Source organism: Sapajus apella, unplaced genomic scaffold (genome assembly GCF_009761245.1).
Source record: "Sapajus apella isolate SASKATOON/1434 unplaced genomic scaffold, GSC_monkey_1.0 scaffold88, whole genome shotgun sequence".
NCBI lineage: Eukaryota > Metazoa > Chordata > Mammalia > Primates > Cebidae > Sapajus > Sapajus apella.
The window spans coordinates 1,142,292-1,162,229 of NW_022437028.1; the positions used below are offsets into that span (position 1 = coordinate 1,142,292).

General features: G+C 43.3%; 1 protein-coding gene across 5 annotated transcripts in view; it reads right to left on the reverse strand.

Annotated features, from left to right (window-relative positions):
* Positions 1-19,938, reverse strand: part of AUTS2 (activator of transcription and developmental regulator AUTS2) — a 1,216,826-nt gene that overhangs the window by 344,357 nt on the left and 852,531 nt on the right. For all 5 annotated transcript variants that reach the window (XM_032254887.1, XM_032254883.1, XM_032254886.1 and 2 more), the window contains one exon: positions 5,837-5,866. In XM_032254887.1, the coding sequence (XP_032110778.1) occupies positions 5,837-5,866 (30 nt within the window). The remainder of the gene's footprint in view (positions 1-5,836; positions 5,867-19,938) is intronic.

Consider the following 19,938-nt stretch of genomic DNA (forward strand, 5'->3'; position numbering starts at 1 on the left):
CTAAGCTTCTGGAATGTTGCTGAGGGTGCATAAACCTTACCAAGTACGAAACGTGGCCAACCGAGGGATGGGGCTCATCCACTATAAGCACAAACCACATGCCCGTTCTTCAGTTTGACATCTCAGCAGTTTCTGACTCCTTCACGAGCCAAGTTAGGCATGTGGTTTGTGTTGAGTTAGGAACATAAGCCTTTGTTGGTTTTCTTTGCTGCTTTTCTTAGAAGCCCCTTCCCACACAAGTGAACATAAAATGATCAAACACAACAACTTTTAGCATGAATTTTAAAATGAACGCCAGGCATGGCTGCTCACTTCTGTAATCTCAGTGCCTTGGGAGGCCAAGGCAGGAGGATCAATTGAGGTCAAGAGTTTGAGACCAGCATGGGCAACATAATGAGACTTCACCTCTACAAAATAAAACTTAAATTATTTGAGTGTGGTGGTACACACTTGTAGTCACAGCTACTTGGAAGGCTGAGGTGGGAGGATTGCTTGGGTCCAGGAGTTTGAGGCTGTAATGAGCGATGGTTGTGCCACTGCACTCCAGCCTGGGCAACAGAGTGAGACCCTGTTTCTAAACAAAAAAGGGAATGCCCTGAAAAGTGTGTGGAAAGAGGGAGAGCAGGGGTAGAAAATCAGTAGTATTGCATTTGCAGTTAGCCAAATGTGCCAGTTTGCTGTCCTGCCTATGGGACACAGTACCAAAGCAAAGGCCAGGAGCACAGCAACCTTCTCCAGGAGGTTATTCCTACTGCTGACAGCACAGACACAGAAAACTGCAATCAGGAGTCATATTTAAAGACTGACGGGAAAAGGAGAAGGACTCCTTTCTGTGAGATCACGTGTGTGTACTGCAGGCACGCTTATCCCCGCTATCTACAGACACAGCACGGGTGGCTCATGAGTGTGCACGCAGGCAACATCCCTACAGCGTTCAAGCTTTTCACCTAAGCAGGCAAAATTGCAAGGGAATTAAACATGGGGAAAGATCATGTTTCTCTCTGACATTTATTATAAGGCAGTCATTCCCAAAACCAGTTGTGTACCAAAATTATCTAGGAAGCTTTTTAAAAAATACAGATGCTCTGGCCTCACCCCAGAACCTCTCTCCTATGATGGGTTTCTGGGAACCAACAGTGTTTGGCATTTGGGAACAGCTGCTGAAGGGACAAGAGCTGTACAATCCACCACTTAATCACCATTTGATCCCTCCAGGACAGAACATGTGCTCTTGGCTCCAGGCTCTGCTGAGAGGAAGGCCTGATGTTTGGATAAGGGGTTCAAGAAACACTGCTTCAGAACCCTTCAAAATTTAACACTTCCATTCAGCCTTTATCAGGCAGAAGGGCCCGTGGGATAAAGGCTGAGCCTTAGATTCTGGGGAAACTCTCTGGCAGGTGCTCCAGAAGAACCCCAGCTTTCCAAAGAGGATGCTAGTCTTCCTCTTTTTTCAAGTATTCTTTCTCAATTTATCTCAAGTAAAATGAACAAAAGCTAACATTTATTGAGCACTTGCTACAGACCAGGCACTGAGCCACATGTCTTCATATATTTTTATTTTATTTTTGTAGAGACAGGGTCTCACTCTGTCACTCAGGCTGGAGCGCAGTGGCATGATCTTAGCTCACTGCAGTCTTGAAACTCCTAGGCTCAAGCAATCCTCCAGCCTCCGCCTCCTGAGTAGCTGGGACTATAGGCACATGCCACCATGCCTGGTTAATTTTTAAAAGATTTTTTCTTTAAGAGACAGGGTCTCACTATGTTGCCCAGGCTGATCTCAAACTCCAGGGCTCAAGGACAAGAGCTGCCTTGGCCTCCTGAAGTTCCGGGATTACAGCCAAAAGCCACCATGCCTGGTCCTAATTGCTTTCATTTAACTGCTATAGGACAATGTGTAGAGCTGTTGTCACTCCCATTCGACAGCTGAGAAAGCTGAGGCTTGTCCACAGCAAAATAGAAAGGGAGAGTCAGAAACATGCGTCGGCCATCGCACTGAGGCCCACGTGCTTGGCCACTGGGCTACACCCCTTCCAATCAACTCGGTCACATGTTATACAAGAAAAAGGATGTGGGTAGAAGAAGAGGGAGTGACTTTGAATCTCCACATTAACTTCCTCACCAAATAGGGGATATTTCTTAGCATAATGGGCTGCTGCCAGTGGTGGAGAAAGAATGGAAACAAAATAAAATATAGGCTAAATATATGGAAATAGGCATGTTTCCTCTTTGTTCTCATGATACCAATTCACTTCCAATAGGGGATCAATTGCTTATTTTGGGTGATTAACAGTGCCAAGTGCTGCCTCTTTTCTTCACTCTTACTACAATGAAGAACAATCCCACATCTAAGCTGCAGTGTTCACAGCCTTCTGACCCAATTTCTACCTTTTTTTTTTTTTTTTTTTTTTGAGACGGAGCCTCACCTTGTTGCCTAGGCTGGATTGCAATGGTGTGATCTTGGCTCACTGCAACCTCTGCTTTCCAGGTTCAAGCAATTCTCCTGCCTCATCCTCCTGAGTAGCTGGAATTACAAGCACATGCCACCATGCCTGGAAATTTTTTGTATCTTTAGTAGAGACAGGGTTTCATCATGTTGGCTAGGCTGGTCTTGAACTCCTGACCTCGTGATCCGCCCACCTCAGCCTCCCAAAGTGCTGGGATTACAGGCGTGAGCTACTGCACCTGGCCAATTTCTACTCTTTATGAACGTCCTCGCGGTTCTCTGACATTAATGTGGGATGTATTCATGTAAGGGAGATGCTTTGCTCAGTGTCTCAACAAAGTCTTTTTGTGCACAAGTGTGTCTCCTGCATTTAGGGAAAGCTCTGCTTTTTTAGCTCCTTTCCAAGTCACTTCCACGTTAATTAGTAAGGGTATCATTTTATAAATTACAGCTTCATATCGCAGGAAAGCAGAGTTTATCTAATTCAGTCAGCTGTGTGAAACACAGTACCCTAATTTTAGCCCACTCGTTCTGCAGATCCCTATGGGGTAAGAGAATGGCAGGTCTGCCAGAGAGAAACCCCAGTGGATCCCCGACAAGTCTCACTTTTGCCTCCAACAGCATCCCTGGTGGGGCTTGCTGAAGGGATCCCAGGACACAGCGTGGCATCTTTTCCACCATTAGCAATTCAGATTTGAATGCGAATCCTCCTAGCAACACATGAAAGCAGCCCTGGTTAGCTCTGGGGCTCTGAGGCAGGCACAGGAAAGAGGTTCCTTCACAGAGGGGGCCGAAAGGGGCCCAGGCTGCGACAGAGCAGGCGTCTTGGAGGATGGTGTTAAAGTTGGTGATAAACACCAGACAATCTAAGTCCAAAAGGGAAAGCCTGGCAGTCTTAACTGCAATAGGGCCAAGCAGGGGCGAGGGCGATTAGAGTCTTGATGGCTCCTGTTGGGAGCCCTCTGGAGAAACTGAATGGGGTAGAGCAGGGACAGAAGATGTGAGCACTGGCTGGGGTGCGGCTCCCACGTAAGGCCTGCAGGACCACCACAGTCGAAAGGAAGAATCAATGGGGGTGCAGGGCAGGAGGTGCGCCAGGGATCGGAGGAACACTCCCAATGCCCCTTCCCTTCCTGCCACTGTCACTCTTGGACTCGCCTATAAACAACTACGTATCCCCTTCATTACCCTGAAGTCAACTCAAGCTCAGAGTGGTGGGTGGGAGCTGCCTTCCCAACACCCATTATTCTGACACTTTGTTTCCTGCACTTGAAGATGGAAACCCAGGCAATAACTTCTCAGGAATCCAGGTGATGGGAAAGGACCTGGTAGGGTGCTCTCAGCATTGGCCCCCGATCCTTCTGACAGCCAGAGGCAGATTACTTCTAGAAATTACCAGAGTTAGGTGATCATCAAGACCCATGGTTCCAAACAGCAGCCCAAGGGCTCTGAGATCATTGACCTGGGATGAGGCCCAGGCACCGGAACTCGTAGCAGCTCCCCTGGTGATCTGGGTGTGTAGTTAATACTGAGCTCACCGGTGAAGACACTGACGAGGACTACAAAACTGGCATCCTTACCACCTTCTACCACTGCTGAAGACTGGTGATGGTTTTGGAATTCATATTTCCTTTTAAGGAAAGAATGTCAGCTTGGTTATACAACCCTGAATAAGACTTATCCTTTTGGAGAAGTGGCACAGACTTAGAAAGTGAGACCAACCATTGCCGATAGATCTGGAATGGCCAGGAGGTACCAGCCCCTCCCTGGGTACCAGTGATGCCCACAAGGTGGGAATGTGGCCTGGGAGGATCGGGGGGCCACTGACCATGCCTTAAACACTGAACCATTACTGCTGTGTACATGTCCCTGGCACCCACTACACTGGCTGCCTGAGACACCAGAGGTCCTACTTCCAAGGAGCTAAGGCTCCCGGGGGCTGGAGGAAGGAAGCTCCTACTTGTCAGTTAAACAAAAGAATAATCCACAGCCCCCTTTCCAGTGTGTACTTTCGCTGTCATCCAACAGCCCATTACCATGTCACAGCACAGCGCACCCTTCCATAGGTCACTTTGTTTAAAATGACATGGATAATGCACATGTCAGCAAGCTGACAGTCCTGGCCGTCCTTCAGAGATAAAAACCTCAAGGCGAGAGCCTGTTCTTATCTGGGGGACATGCATTGGTCTATCATCCAAGTCAGGCAGAACATGATTTCTCCAGAGAGCACTTTTTTCATTTCCTGATTTTAAGGAAATCAAATAAGCACCATTTGTCTTCATCTGAATATGCTTGACCTGCTCAAATGATGATGTCTCACATTTTATAACAGGCTACATATGCTGAATTCAAATTAACGACAGTACAGAACAAGAGCCTTTAGATCTCTCTTGGAGGCTGGCAGCAGAGAAGGAGGGAAAAATTCTGGGTTTGTTGGAAAGATCCCACTAAATACTAACCGCAGCATTCTGAATAAAATCCACAAGAATGTAGGAGGTGAAAGTGAAAGAACAGGGCACAGGACAGATCCAGAAATGGGGGAAGAGGGGCTGAGTCCGTCCTTTTGATGCCAAGCAGTATAGAAACCATGATGTTCACGTAACTCTTTTTGAAATACACAAAGCAGCAGTAAAAATGGAAGGAAATTTGGTTGGGGATTGAGAAAGCTAAAGAAAGACCAAACAGACAAATAATCCCTTTGCTTCAGGCAACGGACAGCTCACTTTACCCGGTTGTGATCCAATCTTCTGGAACCCCAGAAACTGAGTTCCTTTTCTTGATCCATGTTGATCTGGATACACAGAGGCTGGTGCCCATGAGCCTCGAAACAGAGCATGTACCTGCTGGAAGAACTGTCCTCCTACCTGGCCGTCCATCCAGATGGGAAGAGGGCAGTTCCCATCTGACCTCCCTTGCCCACCCATACCCCATGATGAGATTCTTAGACACATACCATTAACATTTCTATTAAGAAGGCCAATAGGTACAGAAAAGCATATGGGTAAGTAAAATAAATGCAGAAATGACATTATTTAAATTACATACTAGCAAGTTTAATGTTCTCATCATGAATTTTAAAAAATCAGATGGTTATCAAAATAAATAATATTCTCTTTTAAAATATTTTTGGGTCTATGAGTCATCTTCCATAAAGTAAAAACTCAGTGTCACATATATGTAATATTGAAGGTCTTATTTAAAAAAAAAAGATCTGACAAGCTAAACATGTCATAGTATAGGAAATGTCACTGTGTGAATAATGCCCATCTTTCCTAAAGAGAAAAGGTACTGTCACCATGAAGCTGGCATCCCACCCTGCAGCTGTGTGTGGCAGGACTGTGGTGTTCACAGTGTGTCATGTGCTGTGCCCACAATGGGGGAGGGGGGCCTTACCTTCTCTTCCTGGTCACTGTCACTGTCACACTGAAAACGAAGACAAGAAAATAAGGGTTAGTGCAAGAACATACTCAGTATGTTTTTGCTTTTCATGTCTATTCCCCCAACCCCCATACGAAAAAAAGGACATGATAAGTAAAGGAAATAAAAAATGTCTTCCTGGAAAGAAAGAGTTCTCCAGCTCAAGTGCTAGTAAACAGCGTCCGAAGCCAAACGCTATCCTGACGCAAAAGAGTTGTTCTGTTGATTTCATCTGACGCCTGTACTCTGTGGTTCTTCCTCAGGTCAATCACACAAGTGAGCGCTTCCCTCCCACCACCACAGGATTAAGGTGAATCAGGATTGTTCAGCGAGATTCAGAGCAAAATCAATTTCTTAACGAAGCCATTCAAACTTAAGCTAATGTGAATGGCTGTATCTCCCCTCCGTTGCTTTTCTAAAGGAAAAAGGCACGGTGGCTCATGCCTGTAATCCCAGCACTTTGGGATGCCCAGGCGGGTGGATCACCTGAGGTCAGGAGTTCGAGACCAGCCTAGCCAACACGGTGAAACCCGTCTCTACTAAAAATACCAAAAATTAGTCAGGCGTACTGGTGAGTGCCTGTAATCCTAGCTACTCAGGAGGCTGAGACAGGAGAATCACTTGAACCCAGGAGGTAGAGGTGGCAGTGAGCCAAGATTGCGCCACTGCACTCCCGCCTGGGCAACAAGAGCAAAACTCCATCTCAAAAACTAAAAAAAAATAAAAAAAATAAAGGAAAAGAGGTAAACCTCTGGGCATTGTAGTCACTCATTTGAACTCTGAAGGAAACAGAACATAAGGGCCAAGGCCCACCAGTTATGATGGCTGCCTTTTCCAGTTTAGAGGCCCAGAGAAAAGAGGTCAGGGTAGTAAATAAAATATATGCGCAAAAAATATGCTTTAGGGCCACAGACTCAGACCATATCAAACAGATCCCAAATTCCAATCGTCAAGTTTGGTTTGGGGTAAGCAGAGAATGATCATTAAAAATTAACCCCAATCTTTAAGTTTCTCATTATAAGTAAAGGAAAAAAGAACAGAACTTTAAAAAAATGAAGGGTTTTGTTAATTTAATATTCATGAAAATATTGAAAATGAAAAATGAAAAACTGGGGGATGTGTTTTGCCAGAGGAAAGCTCGTCAGGTAAATATATCCATTCATTCACTCAACAGCCCTTGGTAAGGAACTGCTAAGCTAGACCAAAATTCATCTGAGATACAGGCCTGGCCCTAAAGGAGCCTTCTGTGTAGCGGTAAGACATGAAGCTGGGACACAGACACTAGCAGGGGTATGGCATGATCAGAGCTGCTTCCATGACGATGACTTTCTGTGGGACTGTGGATAGAGTGCACAGTGGGGGAAAAACAGGTCACAGGGAGAGCGGTTTGGCGGCCATTGCACTGTCTAACTCAGGGTGGTAGCATGGTTTAGGAAGGGAGAAGCAGATGGCGGAGCAATTCAGAAGGTAGAACCAACAGGATCCGATAACACATGGAGATGGGAAGCAAGTAACACGATGCGTCTAGGACGATGCCAGGGATTTTTAGTGTGGCCACCTGGACATGGGAGTTGGCGCAGCTTTAAACAGAAACAGGAAATAAATTTGCACATAGGGCAGCCACGCTGGTTAGATCCCCACAACCATTCACAACTCCCTTCTCCCTAATCTGTACCTTCTCCTGACACTTTGAGGCTAAAAATGCCAGGTATTTTCTTTCCCAATTTTTATTGCAGCTAAAGGTGAGACTGTAAGACCCATCTTTGGCCAAGGGGATTCTGAAGTCTGCTGAGGCTGAGGGCTCTAGAAACAATTTTGTTTCCCCAGTAAACAAAACAAAAAAAGAAAAGAAGGAACCACCTGCCTCTGGCCTTCGAATGTGAATGTATAAGGACGTGATGTCTGGATATGTAGCAGCCATTTTGCAAAAATGAGGCAAAAAGACTCAGTACAAAAACAACAGAGTGGGAACAAGGGAAAAAAGCCTGACACAATTGGACTGCTGAACCCATCCCAGAGCAGCCTGCCTCAGGACTTTTTTTATTCGGAAAACACTAAGTTACCTTATTGTGTAAGCTCCTATCAGAGTGCTTTTAATGGGAAGTAACAAGACATCCATCCAACTGGGCTTCTTGCTATTATGAGACAACCTGGGGACTACTTATTCTTTTTAGACTAAGCACTCTGTACCAAAAGCATTCAGGAACTTATATCACAGTCTTACAGACTGAAGGATCAGAACACTTTCTACTTCTCCCATTCGCTCCTCAGTGCCACAGGGTAGTCAGGTATTCAGTGACAGTGATTTCACCAAGTGCAATGCCTCATTTCCGACCCAGCTTCCAACCTCAGATTGTCTACATTTATATTCCTTTACCTGATGAGTAGTTTCTTTATTATAATACATCAAATGAGTTGGGAAAGAAATTGGATGAGACAAAGACTTTGAATGCCTAGAACCGCAGGGGGATGAGGAACAATAGTGTCCTGATTGTGTGATCTCTCCATTGCCTTAATTAAGCCCTCCTTGAGGTTCCTAAGATTCGGGCACATTTTTGAGAATGACAACGCGCAGCTCAGAAGGGATGTGGAAGACAGAAGAGCATTTTGCCAGGCAGGCTCATGTTCCCAGATGTCCACAGGGCTCCATATGAGGTAATCAGTGACAGCTGAAGGCTGTGGCATCGCCTGTGCTCACCTCCCCAAGGTTCTGATGTGAGAGAGGAGGAGGAGTGGAGCAGTTGGAAAAGAACCACCACTGTGCCTCCTATCCTAACAGCAGTATGTCCCTGGGAATGGTTATTTCTATCTAAGTGTTAAGCTTCCTGCTTTCCAACAGTCCAGTTCTAATTTCAAGGTCCACTTAATTCTCCATCAAGTAATTACTGATATACCCAGAAGCACCTTGTCTCCAGAGTTAAGCATATGGTGAAGAACTGAGACCTACTGGTATCCATTATGGAAGCAGCACGGATGCCAAGCCGATTAAAAATGCTCAGGCTCCCCACACAACATGCCGGGTGAGTGACAGCTCTTCGACAAGGCCAGTCGTGGAGTCTGCCAAAACAGTCTCTGCTGCACTGGGGTCCACATGGTGCGCTGAGAAAACAGTTCCATTTCTGGTATTAAATTCCCATACTGACCCGAGGACTTTGCCTTGAGCTCAGCAGGAGCGCACCATCCAATTTACAGCTCCACTCTCTGGAGCCTCGAGTGCCAGCCCCTGGCAGAGACGAATGATGGTCAACCCCTCCAGCTCATAAATTATGCAAAGGCAATAAATGCACTCAGCAAACAGTGCCTAACGTTTGCCTTGCCTGGATCCTAACACACTCTGTAAAAAGCCAGAAGCTCGACACATACAAGGGGCTATTTCACTCATAAAGGGGGTTTGTTGACAACCCCAGACGGAAAGCGAGCCACAGTCCTAAGGAGTCTTTCTGCTTCACTGGCAGCAGTTTATGGGCCTGCTTTATGAAAAAGGGAGGCTGTTTTATAGAGTCAGTGTGGGTAGAATTCATGGTCTCAAATTCACATTTAATACACTGTACAGCTTTCACACCCTAAGTTCAATACACTGTGGATTTTTTTTTGCCAAATGATTCTTGGTCTTCAAAGGTTAAAGGAAGAAGTGTCTGCTCCCCGATCCCTAGATACCCACTCCAATTTATAAGAGTTCAGATTGAGCCACCTCCCGATGCAGGTTTATGTTCTGCATGAGGCTGGGAAATGGAAAAGGCATGTCAGATGTGGAGACGGGGTCCCAGCTGATTTGGCCATTTTAAGCATTCTGACATCGCGGTCCTGCTTTGGTTTATTAGCAAACAGGTTGCACGCTAACTAGCAGCTTGAGGTGATGGAGTACTCTCCATGACAAGGTTTCAAAGCCTGCTGTGAAAAGCTAAAAATATTTCCCTCCATTATAAAAGCAAGAAATGAAAAGAGACAAAAAAAAAAATCAACAACAAAACAAAAACAACTAGGTCTTATAGCAACGACAGTAAGAATTCCTGGTCACCTGGCCTTCAGACAAAGACACGACCTGAACCATCACAGACAAAAGGAGAGAAAGGGAGGTTTGCACGCCAGACCACAGGCCTTGAATGTACAATTAGGAAGGGACTAGTTCCTAACCTGAGTCCCTCCAGCCATCCCGATACGTGTCCGCCCAACTCCATCTTCACCGCCTCTTCCCCTGGTTTCAGGAATTAACAGTGAACTGCTCGAGGCACGGTCTTCATTTCCCAGAGAAGTCTTAACCCTTCAACAACCCACCCACCCACCCACCCGATCTTTCTCCTTTTGAAAATACATATTTACTGGGTACATTTTTTAAAATTACCCATAAATGTCCAATCCTGAGGGAAATTCTGTTAATATATTTGTGTCTTTCCAGTCTTAAGGGTATAATCCCTCTTGTCTTTCAAACATACATTTTAAGAAATAAAAATGATCTCCTACCATTTTGTAATCTGCTGTGGTTTTCACGTAACACGTCAAATATTTTAATCAGTAAAATTTACCCTGTAACATCACTTTAAAAAATGGCTACACTGCAATCTGCTTTGTAGATTGTAACATAATCTAATAAAAAAATTCCCCAGTGCTGGGTATTTAGGTTGTTTCTATTGCACATCCCAGAATTTTTCCCTTTGTACCCATTTGCCAATATTGCTGTTTGCAAGTATCTTTTCAAGGCCCTTCCTTTTCTGCATATTCTTTAATGCCATTGTCTCCCCAGAGTGGCATCTGGAGCTCTATTGTTTCTATGTGACTTCCAAGGGAGTCCTTAAAGATTCCCCTGGTCCCTTCTACCATGTATATGCTGAAACTCAAAAATCTCTATACCCACATTTGCCAGCTGTGTAACTTTAGAAAAGTTATTTAAACTCTGTGGGCCTTAGTTTACTTCTCTGTAAAATATGGCTAATAAAAGCTTTTTCAGTAAGAAGAGGAGAATGAGTTAATCCATGTAAACAACTTGGTGCATGGTACCGAGTATGTGCAGATGATAAATGTTAACTATTACTAAGCTTCTGTTTGCTACGTGCCCCCTCTTGAAGTGCGGTGAACACCTCAGACTCCAGTATCCATCTAAATCTGGACTCAACTTCTTTGCTCACCTGAAACTGTCCCTCGCCCATGCTGCCCTTGGTAATAGCATCACCAAGCAATCACTCAACTGCATAAGTGAAGAGCCTTATCCTTGACCCCATCCTTGAGTGGACTTATCTTCCTCTCTCATCCCACATTATTGATTCTACTTTCTAACTCTCCATCCCTGTGGCTGTGGCTACTGCTTTAGTTCAGGGTTTTATTTTGTCATTACAGGAGGATAATGACTGCTTTCCAAGGTCTATGGTCTCTTCCTTTTCTAATCCAAGTCCTTATTAAGCAGAGTGGATTTCCTAAATTTCTATTTGATGCGGATGCTTCACGAGGCCCATGAAGACTCTTCGCATTCTGTTTCTAATCCCCCTCGACTCCCAAGCCCCAACCACTCTCTTAATACAATGCTTCTTAAGCTTTCTGTGGTGAAGAGCCATTTGTTTCTGTTTTGCTTTCTTTAATTTCTAATACATTATGACAAATATTTTGTAAAATATAATAAAAAGTCAAAATTCTTGAAAAATGAAAAAGATACCTAAAATACATTTTTTAAAAAATTATTAGATTTATGAAACATAAAATTATGCTACTAAGTTACTCTCAAAGTTTCCCAGAGCTTACCCTTGACTGCACATATACTAACCTCACAGCAGGCCGGCTGCAAACAGCTTGTGGCCTGGCCCTGGTTGGCGCCCTGGGTTGAGTGGCACTGTCCTAACGTACCTTGCTCGAGCCACGCCCACTCACACTCAGTCACGCCCTCAGGCGTCTGCACTTAACAATTCCCCCTACTGGGAATTCTCTTCCTCCAAGTTTCTACCTAAAAGCCTGACATTCACCTTCGATGCACGGTTCCCTTTTTGAATCTTCCAATACACTTCCAGAAAGACTGAATTGGTTCTATCTCCATCCTTTACGAAACTGTACGGCAGTTGTTTGCCACAACAGTCTTTCCTACTAAAGAATGAGTGCCATGTAGGTAAGGACAGTGCCTTGCTTCCTCCAGGCCTTGCGACACACACGAGGTGCTCAATTATGCTGGCAAGTCAGTCTCATTCTTCTTGCAAATTGTTCCAACAGCGGTTGATTCCATGCAGCATCAGCGAAGTAGGACTTAACAGGTGATTCCAAAAGAATGTACAGGAAACACTAACATGACTGTTTAATGCAGAGATGTATGTGTGAACCTACTGAGTAGGGTTAAAATTGTTAGCAGATTCTGGAGTTGGGGCCTGGAAGAAAATGTCTTCCATTAAAAGGCTCAGAAAAGATGTGATTATGACTTTATTACACTTCTTCAAAAGCAAACGTTTTCCATTTTCATTTGGGAATCTCAGTATCTGCGTTTTAAAACTGGTCCAAATTGAAATAAGTCAAGGTCTCTGACATCTCTCTGTCTCATTCAGAATGTAGGAACAAGATGGAATTCTAGGTACCTTGTGATGGAATGCATTCTTAAGCAGAGAGTGGCAATCATTGAATATATCACATACAATGACATTGAGGAGGGCATTGCTCTCTATTCTGCTCAATGGACCTTGCTGGAGCAGTTATTTCGTATCTCAAATCCATTTATCATTGCCACCAAAGATGTCAGGGCTGAATACCACTGCTGAACAAAGTTATTTTATTCTTGTTTCTGCCTAAAGGAAATGAGAGGAAAATGAGGGAGAACCCCAACTTGTAAACTACAGTATCTAACATCAAGTATAATTTAACTTGCCAGTGACAACAAATCGATTCTCCTTTGGGGCGGGCGGTTTATTTAAGCCCTTAAAGACATCTCTCACCTAAAAGCAATTTCAGAAGAAACCACCTGCACAAAACATGACACGTATTTTCTTATTTAAAGAAGTAAGATAGCAGCATGGTGACTTAAAACATGTTCACCTTCCCCTGCACAGATGCCCAATCCTTTGCCCACGTAAAATGAGCCACCACTTTGTGCCACATATGGCAGCACTAATGTTGTCTGTTTTTCATCGATCCACAAAGCCCCAATTTCACATTGTTTGCATTCCTCTCATATTGGTTTTGAACTAAGTGAAATTTAAAGCTATTGGGTCCCTAGGAATTTAAAAAATTTTAAACCTGAAAATGTTCTTACTGAGACCGTATTCTTACTGACCGTAAAATAATGCCAATGACTCTTCCCCTGTCTTGACAGTAACTATGCGTGATCAAATAAAACAGCTCAGATAAAATGAAAGTCTAATTGAAAGATTCGTGTTCCAAACAATAGTTTACAAGAAGAAAGCTTTTGGCAACCACCTAATGAGCCCATCTGAAAATAATATGAGGTCTACCAGTCTTCAATTGTTCAGGAGATACAACAGAGAATCAACTCGTACTAATAACCTAGCATTCCTGAATGGAGATTTCTCAGAATATCACCTTTTTGCAAGTTATCAGTTTGAACTGGCCAGAGCTCAAATAACCACTGTGATCTGAGGGGGCAAAGGGAACACTTCTTATTCCCCCTCCAGTGTCCCAGATGATCACACACTTTCATTCAATCAACAACTTCAGGTAACTACTATGTGCTAGGTTCATTCTACCACCCATTAGAAGTGCAAATATATTGACAGAAATCAGGTTGTTCAAAGTTGAAGTTTTAAAGCTCACAAATTAAATTCTATTTCTTTTTCCTTTTTTTTTTCACTTTGAAATCCAGGTATATTTAATAAAACCATCTGTATGCTGTAAATTTCCACAGATCATTAAAGTATTGTTGGGTTTTTGGAAGTGGGGTTGGAAGTGAATATTTCACGAATCTTTGGGGAGTTCAGCTTCTTTCCCCCTAAGAAAGGAAGTCACATTTTGCCAAGTATAAATATACATAAACCCCAAAGATGAAATTTACTTAAAACCCAGAGTCCACAAGCCTCAGTGGTTGCCAAACTCAGAAAAATGAGTCTCTTGTCCAAAGGTAAAACTGACAGTCTGGGGGCCGGTGATTTGTAAATGATCTCTTTTAAGCTTAAGCAACAGATCCTTTGCTTCTCTGTCATTGATTTACTGATTCTAAGTCATCAACAGCATTAATCCGTACTTGCCTGGGGACCTATTACAAATGACTTTGAAGATGGTGTGAAGCCAGAGTTGATTATGAGACCACCGTGGTACTATCAGAAAGACATCTCTGCCTGTGTTCTTTAGCAGAATTCTATTTGTGACCCCTTTGTAACAGGGCAATTTTCCCTTCCCATATATAGTTTCTAGTTGTTTTGGGTGGGGCCTGAGCCCCCACCCCCAGATTTGCTTCGAGTAACGCTGGGTCCTTTTTGGAGTCCTGTGTAAGCTAATGAAACCCAAATTTGCTGATGAGTAAAAAGGAAAAGTATGTTATGGGTTAAAATAATACAAGAGTCTATTTTTTCCGCTGTGTTGTGATCCATAGAAATCACCCTGAGCCTTTTCCCTTTCTTCTCTGCCTGGGAAGCCAATTGCTTTGATTGCAGTGATATGAGCTAGCTAAAATGACTTGCCCTTGCTTGTGAGGCAAATGGAACATGCTAATAGAACTTATCGCATTACCCGATGCAAAAGTGCCATAGCTCATTACTTTAAGATAAAAGGATATCATTGCAGACGGCAAGCAGAATTGACTTTCTGAGGCCCGACTTGATGATGATTTAATCAACTGCTCTCTTTCACTTCTCATCTCTGTGCCTGTCGGTTTCACAGGTGCCGTTAAATGAGACACTCAGAAAGTGAGCGGAGGGAAAGAAATTGCTGTCATTACTTTTCAAGAAAGGAGGTATGCAAATTTTCGACAGAAAGATTGCGTTCATAATGGGCCTGGTAAAATACAAGGATCATGCTTGACAGGTGAGGGCAAGCCATTTGTATGTCCTTAAAGCAGAGCAACCGTCCTCATTTAGAAATGTGCTCGGTAAGAGAAACTACAAATGAGAGGCATGGCGGGGCCAGGGGAGAGGAGGGGCGCAATCGCAGAGGGCTGGTTCAAGCTGGTCTATGTTCTAGAAAAGAGGAGGGTGCTTAAGACTCAGGAAACCAAAGCCAGAGGAACAGATAACAAAGCCTGGTAGCTCTCAATGTGAACCAAAATGCCAACAGCTCTTGAAAAGACCACATCATTTTCCTTCAAATACAACTACGGAGCCAGATTGCCTGGGTGCAAAGCCTGGCTGTACTGTACATCATCTGTGAAACCTGTCAGAAAGTGCAGGCTGGTTGTCCCTGGAATCATCACAGGGCCTAGTGCATTACTGAGGACCCTCGAAGATGCTCAATAATGATTTGATGGTTTATGGATTCCTCCTCCCTCCCTCCTTCCACTCATTCCACATTATCTGATGCTACCTGTAGTCCTCTAGCCCTGTGAGGAATCTCCTCTTGGACTAGAACATGTCTGACTTTAGCTGGGAATCTCCAGAGATCACTGTGTGCCTATCTATCCTGGGGAAGGAAAGGTGCAGCCAGTAGGAACAGCCAGTCTGGCTTGAGTCACCTTCAGGAAGGCAGAAAGAATCTGAATAGATTACAAGATCAGGGTAGTACCAACAGAAGTGTTTTTCATCCACTTTGTCTTCAATAGATTCTATTTTCTCCAACATTCAAAGTAAAAGCATCTTTCTTAAAGTGCTTGTAACTCAAATTCTTTTCCCCAGGTAATGAAGCTGCTGCAACCATTCTTCTTTCCACCACTAAGGTTGTGAGATACTGAATGTAGCTACGGTTTTCCATGCTAAGTGTCACCTACATGATTCAATTCCCAGCCAAAGGGACAATGTCCATCTTAAGCTAAAGGGGAGATGAGGCATCCATGATGGCAGGGCAGCCCGGAGCTCTCTATTTTGGAAAAGTCTAGTTGTTGAAGTACACTGCACATCTTTCAGGGTTCCTCCATAGGAACAACTGCAGAGCATGTTTTCCTCTAGAAACACCAGCCAACAGCTGGCATTCATTAAAAAGAATCCTGAGGCCAGGCGCAATGGTTCATGCCTGCAATCCCAGCACTTTGGAAGACTGAGGTGGGATGATTGCTTGAGCTCAGATGTTCGAGACCAGCCTGGGCAACATAGCAAGACCCGTCTCTGCAAAAAATTTTAAAATTAGCAGGTGTGGTCATGCATGCCTATGGTCCCAGCTACTCGGGAGGCTTAAGCCTAGAAGGTCAAGGCTGCAGTGAGCTGTGATCATGTCACGTGCTAGAGCCAGGGTGACAGAGGGAGACCCCATCTAAAACAAACAAACAAAAAACAAAGGATACCACTCTCAAAGAAGTGAGCAACAAGAAGAGTCTTCCAAGTAACTAATAGTTTTACTTCACTGATTAAAAAAAAACAACAAAGCAAGACACTTCAGGACTGAATCCTTCTAGAACAGCCCTAGAAGGAAGTATTATATTACCACCCCACCATTTTAGAGATGACAAGGTAAGTAGAGCTTCCAATGACAGAGATGGTACTTGAACCCAGTTATGTCCTTCCAAGTTCATGTTCTTAGGCAGTATAACAAACCATCTCACACTCTCTCTCATGCTACACAAAGAAATTACTTGAAAACATTTTCCTGATTGATTGCTTGGCGAAGTACAGAGGCAAGCTGAAACGGAGAAGAGGTTGCAGTGCCTACAAGCCGCAGTGAGTGCAGCCAATCAGCCATATTTCTATTCCACGGAAGACAGCTTTCCCAGAAGAGGGGGCGAGCATAGTCCCTGGCTCGCTGGAAGTGCTCCTCTAACCTGAGGCTGACCTAGGTTCAAATTCTGGCCCCTCCGCTTAATAGTCATGTCGTGTTTGGAAAGGAACTTAACTCTTAGAGTCTACCTTTCTTAACCAGTAAATGGTGATGATACACACCTCACAGGATTTTTGTGAGAATTAAATTAGTTCAGGCATGTGAAAGCTGCCAGAAAGACACACCAACAGTTTCATTTTTCCAGTTATTTCCATGAAAGATATGCTGTGTCACACACAACAACAGGGTAACTTACTAATTATTTAAATGCTGGGTTGAATTTTTGTACCATTTTATTGCTAGAGGGGAAATCATACACTGCAAGGACTTCTGCTTGGGAGGTGTTTCAAGACGCAACACTGTGCTACACGAAAACAAAACAACGCAAACAAACAAAACCAGACACCACCATTCCCTCTCAAAGAGGCGAGCAACAAGAAGAATCTCCCAGGTAACTCGCGGTTTTATTCCACTGGTAAAAAAACCAACAAAGCAAGATACTTTAGAACTGAAATTCTGAAGTGTTCCTTTAGGTTCTTGATGCACATTGTTTCGGGGGGACGGATGTAGCTTGGACTTACTCTTCAGACAGGAACCTGTGTAGAGGGACTAAAGTAAAATGCATAGATACAAGATTTGGAGTTTAAATTCGTAAGTTATGCTATGCATACTGCCTATGGGCTCTGACATTATTAAAACGTTCAAAGTTAAGTTGGAAAAATAAATAAATACACAGATAGATAGAATGAATATCAAAAACACCAGGTGATTACTGGTATAACCAAGATGCCAGCTACTTGAAACTTTGTCTAGTGATTGTGAGCAGTCAGAATTAGGAGACACTTTGGATAGCCCTACTCACTGAGATTACTTATATTAAGGATTCATTTACCAAAATCAACGGAGAGAGTAATCTTGATAAGACATAAAACTTTCCAGAAGTAACTGCAAATATGGGGAGAGTATAACTAAAGCGTCTGGCACTTAGTAGGCCCTCCAGAGTCCAACAGACCACTACCCTTTTGGGACACATGGAAATGACTATTCCTCTTCCACATGGACGCTTTCCAGGGCTCCGACTTCTCTGAACCTTAGCTGTTGCTTTCTAGCACCTCCAACATTGTTGGTTAGTTTTCTTGACAATGTCTTAGCGTTTGCTCATACCTTGCTCCACCTGAAGCTGGTACCTACAAGATGCTCAATACATATATGTGAAAGAAGTAGTATATTACAGTGGCAAAATACCTGAGGGAAGATATCATGAAAAAGGTCTAAGTGAAGAGATCAAGAAAGAGACAGTGGTTGGTGGCATGAACACTACAAGATCTGAAAGTGGTAGGTGTCTATGAAAAGGATGGAGATATATATATATATATATATATATATATATATATGATTTTGTTTTTGTTTTTTTGAGACAGAGACTCATTCTGTCACCCAGGCTGGAGCCCAGTGGTGTGATCTTGGCTCACTGCAACTTCTACCTCCTGGGTTCAAGCGATTCACCTGCCTCAGCCTCCTGAGTAGTTGGGACTACAGGTGTGCATCACCACACCTGGCTAATGTTTTGTATTTTTAGTACAGACAGGGTTTCACCAGGTTGGTCAGGCTGGTCTTGAACTCCTGACCTCAGGTGATCCACTCACCTCAGCCTCCCATAGTGCTGGGATTACAGGTGTGAGCCGACATGGATGTAATTTTGAGGTAAGAGTAAATCCTAAGAAAATAACAGCATGCACTTGGAGAAATCAGATCATAAGGTTACTCTTTTATGACAATCAGGAAACTCAAGATAAAAAAATATATATTTCTTTTCACATTTGATTCACTTTAAGCCAACTAGAGCAACTGGAATCGAGCAGGAAGAGGGACAATGGTGCTCTCATATTGCTGAGACATAATGTCCACATTATTAACTTGTCACCAACCAGATTTCCCTTTTTGTTTTTTTACAAATGCAAGATAGTGAGAAGCTTGGCTAAAGGAATATAAATATGGCTTGAGATAATGAGAATGGTTCAAGAAGATCCAAAGACATCTTAGGCTACTGTCACATAGAATCCTAAACTGATTCCTTTTTCTTCTTCTCTTTATTGGGTATCTGCCTTCACTTTTGCCCTTTGTAGAATTCCTCATACTCATAACAGAGATTTTCAATTAAATTGTACCCGACAACAGTCTTTATTTTAGGATGGCTTGCAAACCTAGTCTTCTATATCATAAACAAGGAAGGGTAGGATTACTATAAATTGTCTGCAAGAAAATACAAATTGTCAAGATAAAAACACCCACTGGTTTGCCAGTCTCAAATTTCCTGTTTTGACATACTATATGCAGTAATTTGGTATCCACAATCTCTTATTAGAAAATGAATGTGCTATTTTTCTGAATGCGGCAATTACAATAATTGAATTTAAAATGGGGATTGAGTTTCTCTATTTGGAGGAAAAGAATAATTGTGTATTTCTGATTAAAATCAAGGGGACTGAAAGAGGTTGTACAAATTCCAGCTTCAGTCTCCCTGAGTGACTCCTCATCAGGGCAGAAAAGCAGTTAGCCAGAGAAAAGACAAATTCAAATGCGGGTGGAGACGTGGTCCAGCACCTCAGCAGCAGGCACTGTCTCTGGCCTCATTTGCTTTGTCTCCTGGCCTCAGTCACAACACCCCTGTGACAGAGGCAATCAGAGCTGCATGGCATTGTTACATTTTAAATGGCAGCCATGCTGGAGTTCCCCACTGTGGCAAAAATTAAGAGTTAAAATGCAAGGAAAACAAACATCTCTTTGTGTTGAAAATGCCTGTCCGCCTTTAGACTGCCAACATTTTGGGGTAGTTTTTACGTCTGCACTGGAGAATCTCTTTTCTGGGTAGGGGAAATGTAATGGCAGAAGGGTGGGAGGTGAGAGAAAATAATTAAGACTATTTTCTAAATACCTTTTTTTGTTTTACTAAAAAATGACATTAAAAACCACCTTTAAGGTTCAGATGTAGGAAAGAAAAAGGAATGAAGAAAGAGGGCTATCCTACCCTCCTATGCCTTTTTATTTTATTTTTGGTGGTATCTTCCAGTCTTCTAAAACCCCCATTTAGCTAAAGGTGAAGGTGAAATGTAGTCTCACAATTCCTCCTAAATGTTCTTCAAAATATAGCTTCCTAAGAAAAGAGACAATTTTTCTTTTTTTTTTTCTTTTTTTTTTTTTTTTTAAGGGGGGTTTTGCTTTTTTTTCAGCATGGTGGGAAATAACGGAGCGATTCTCGGTCC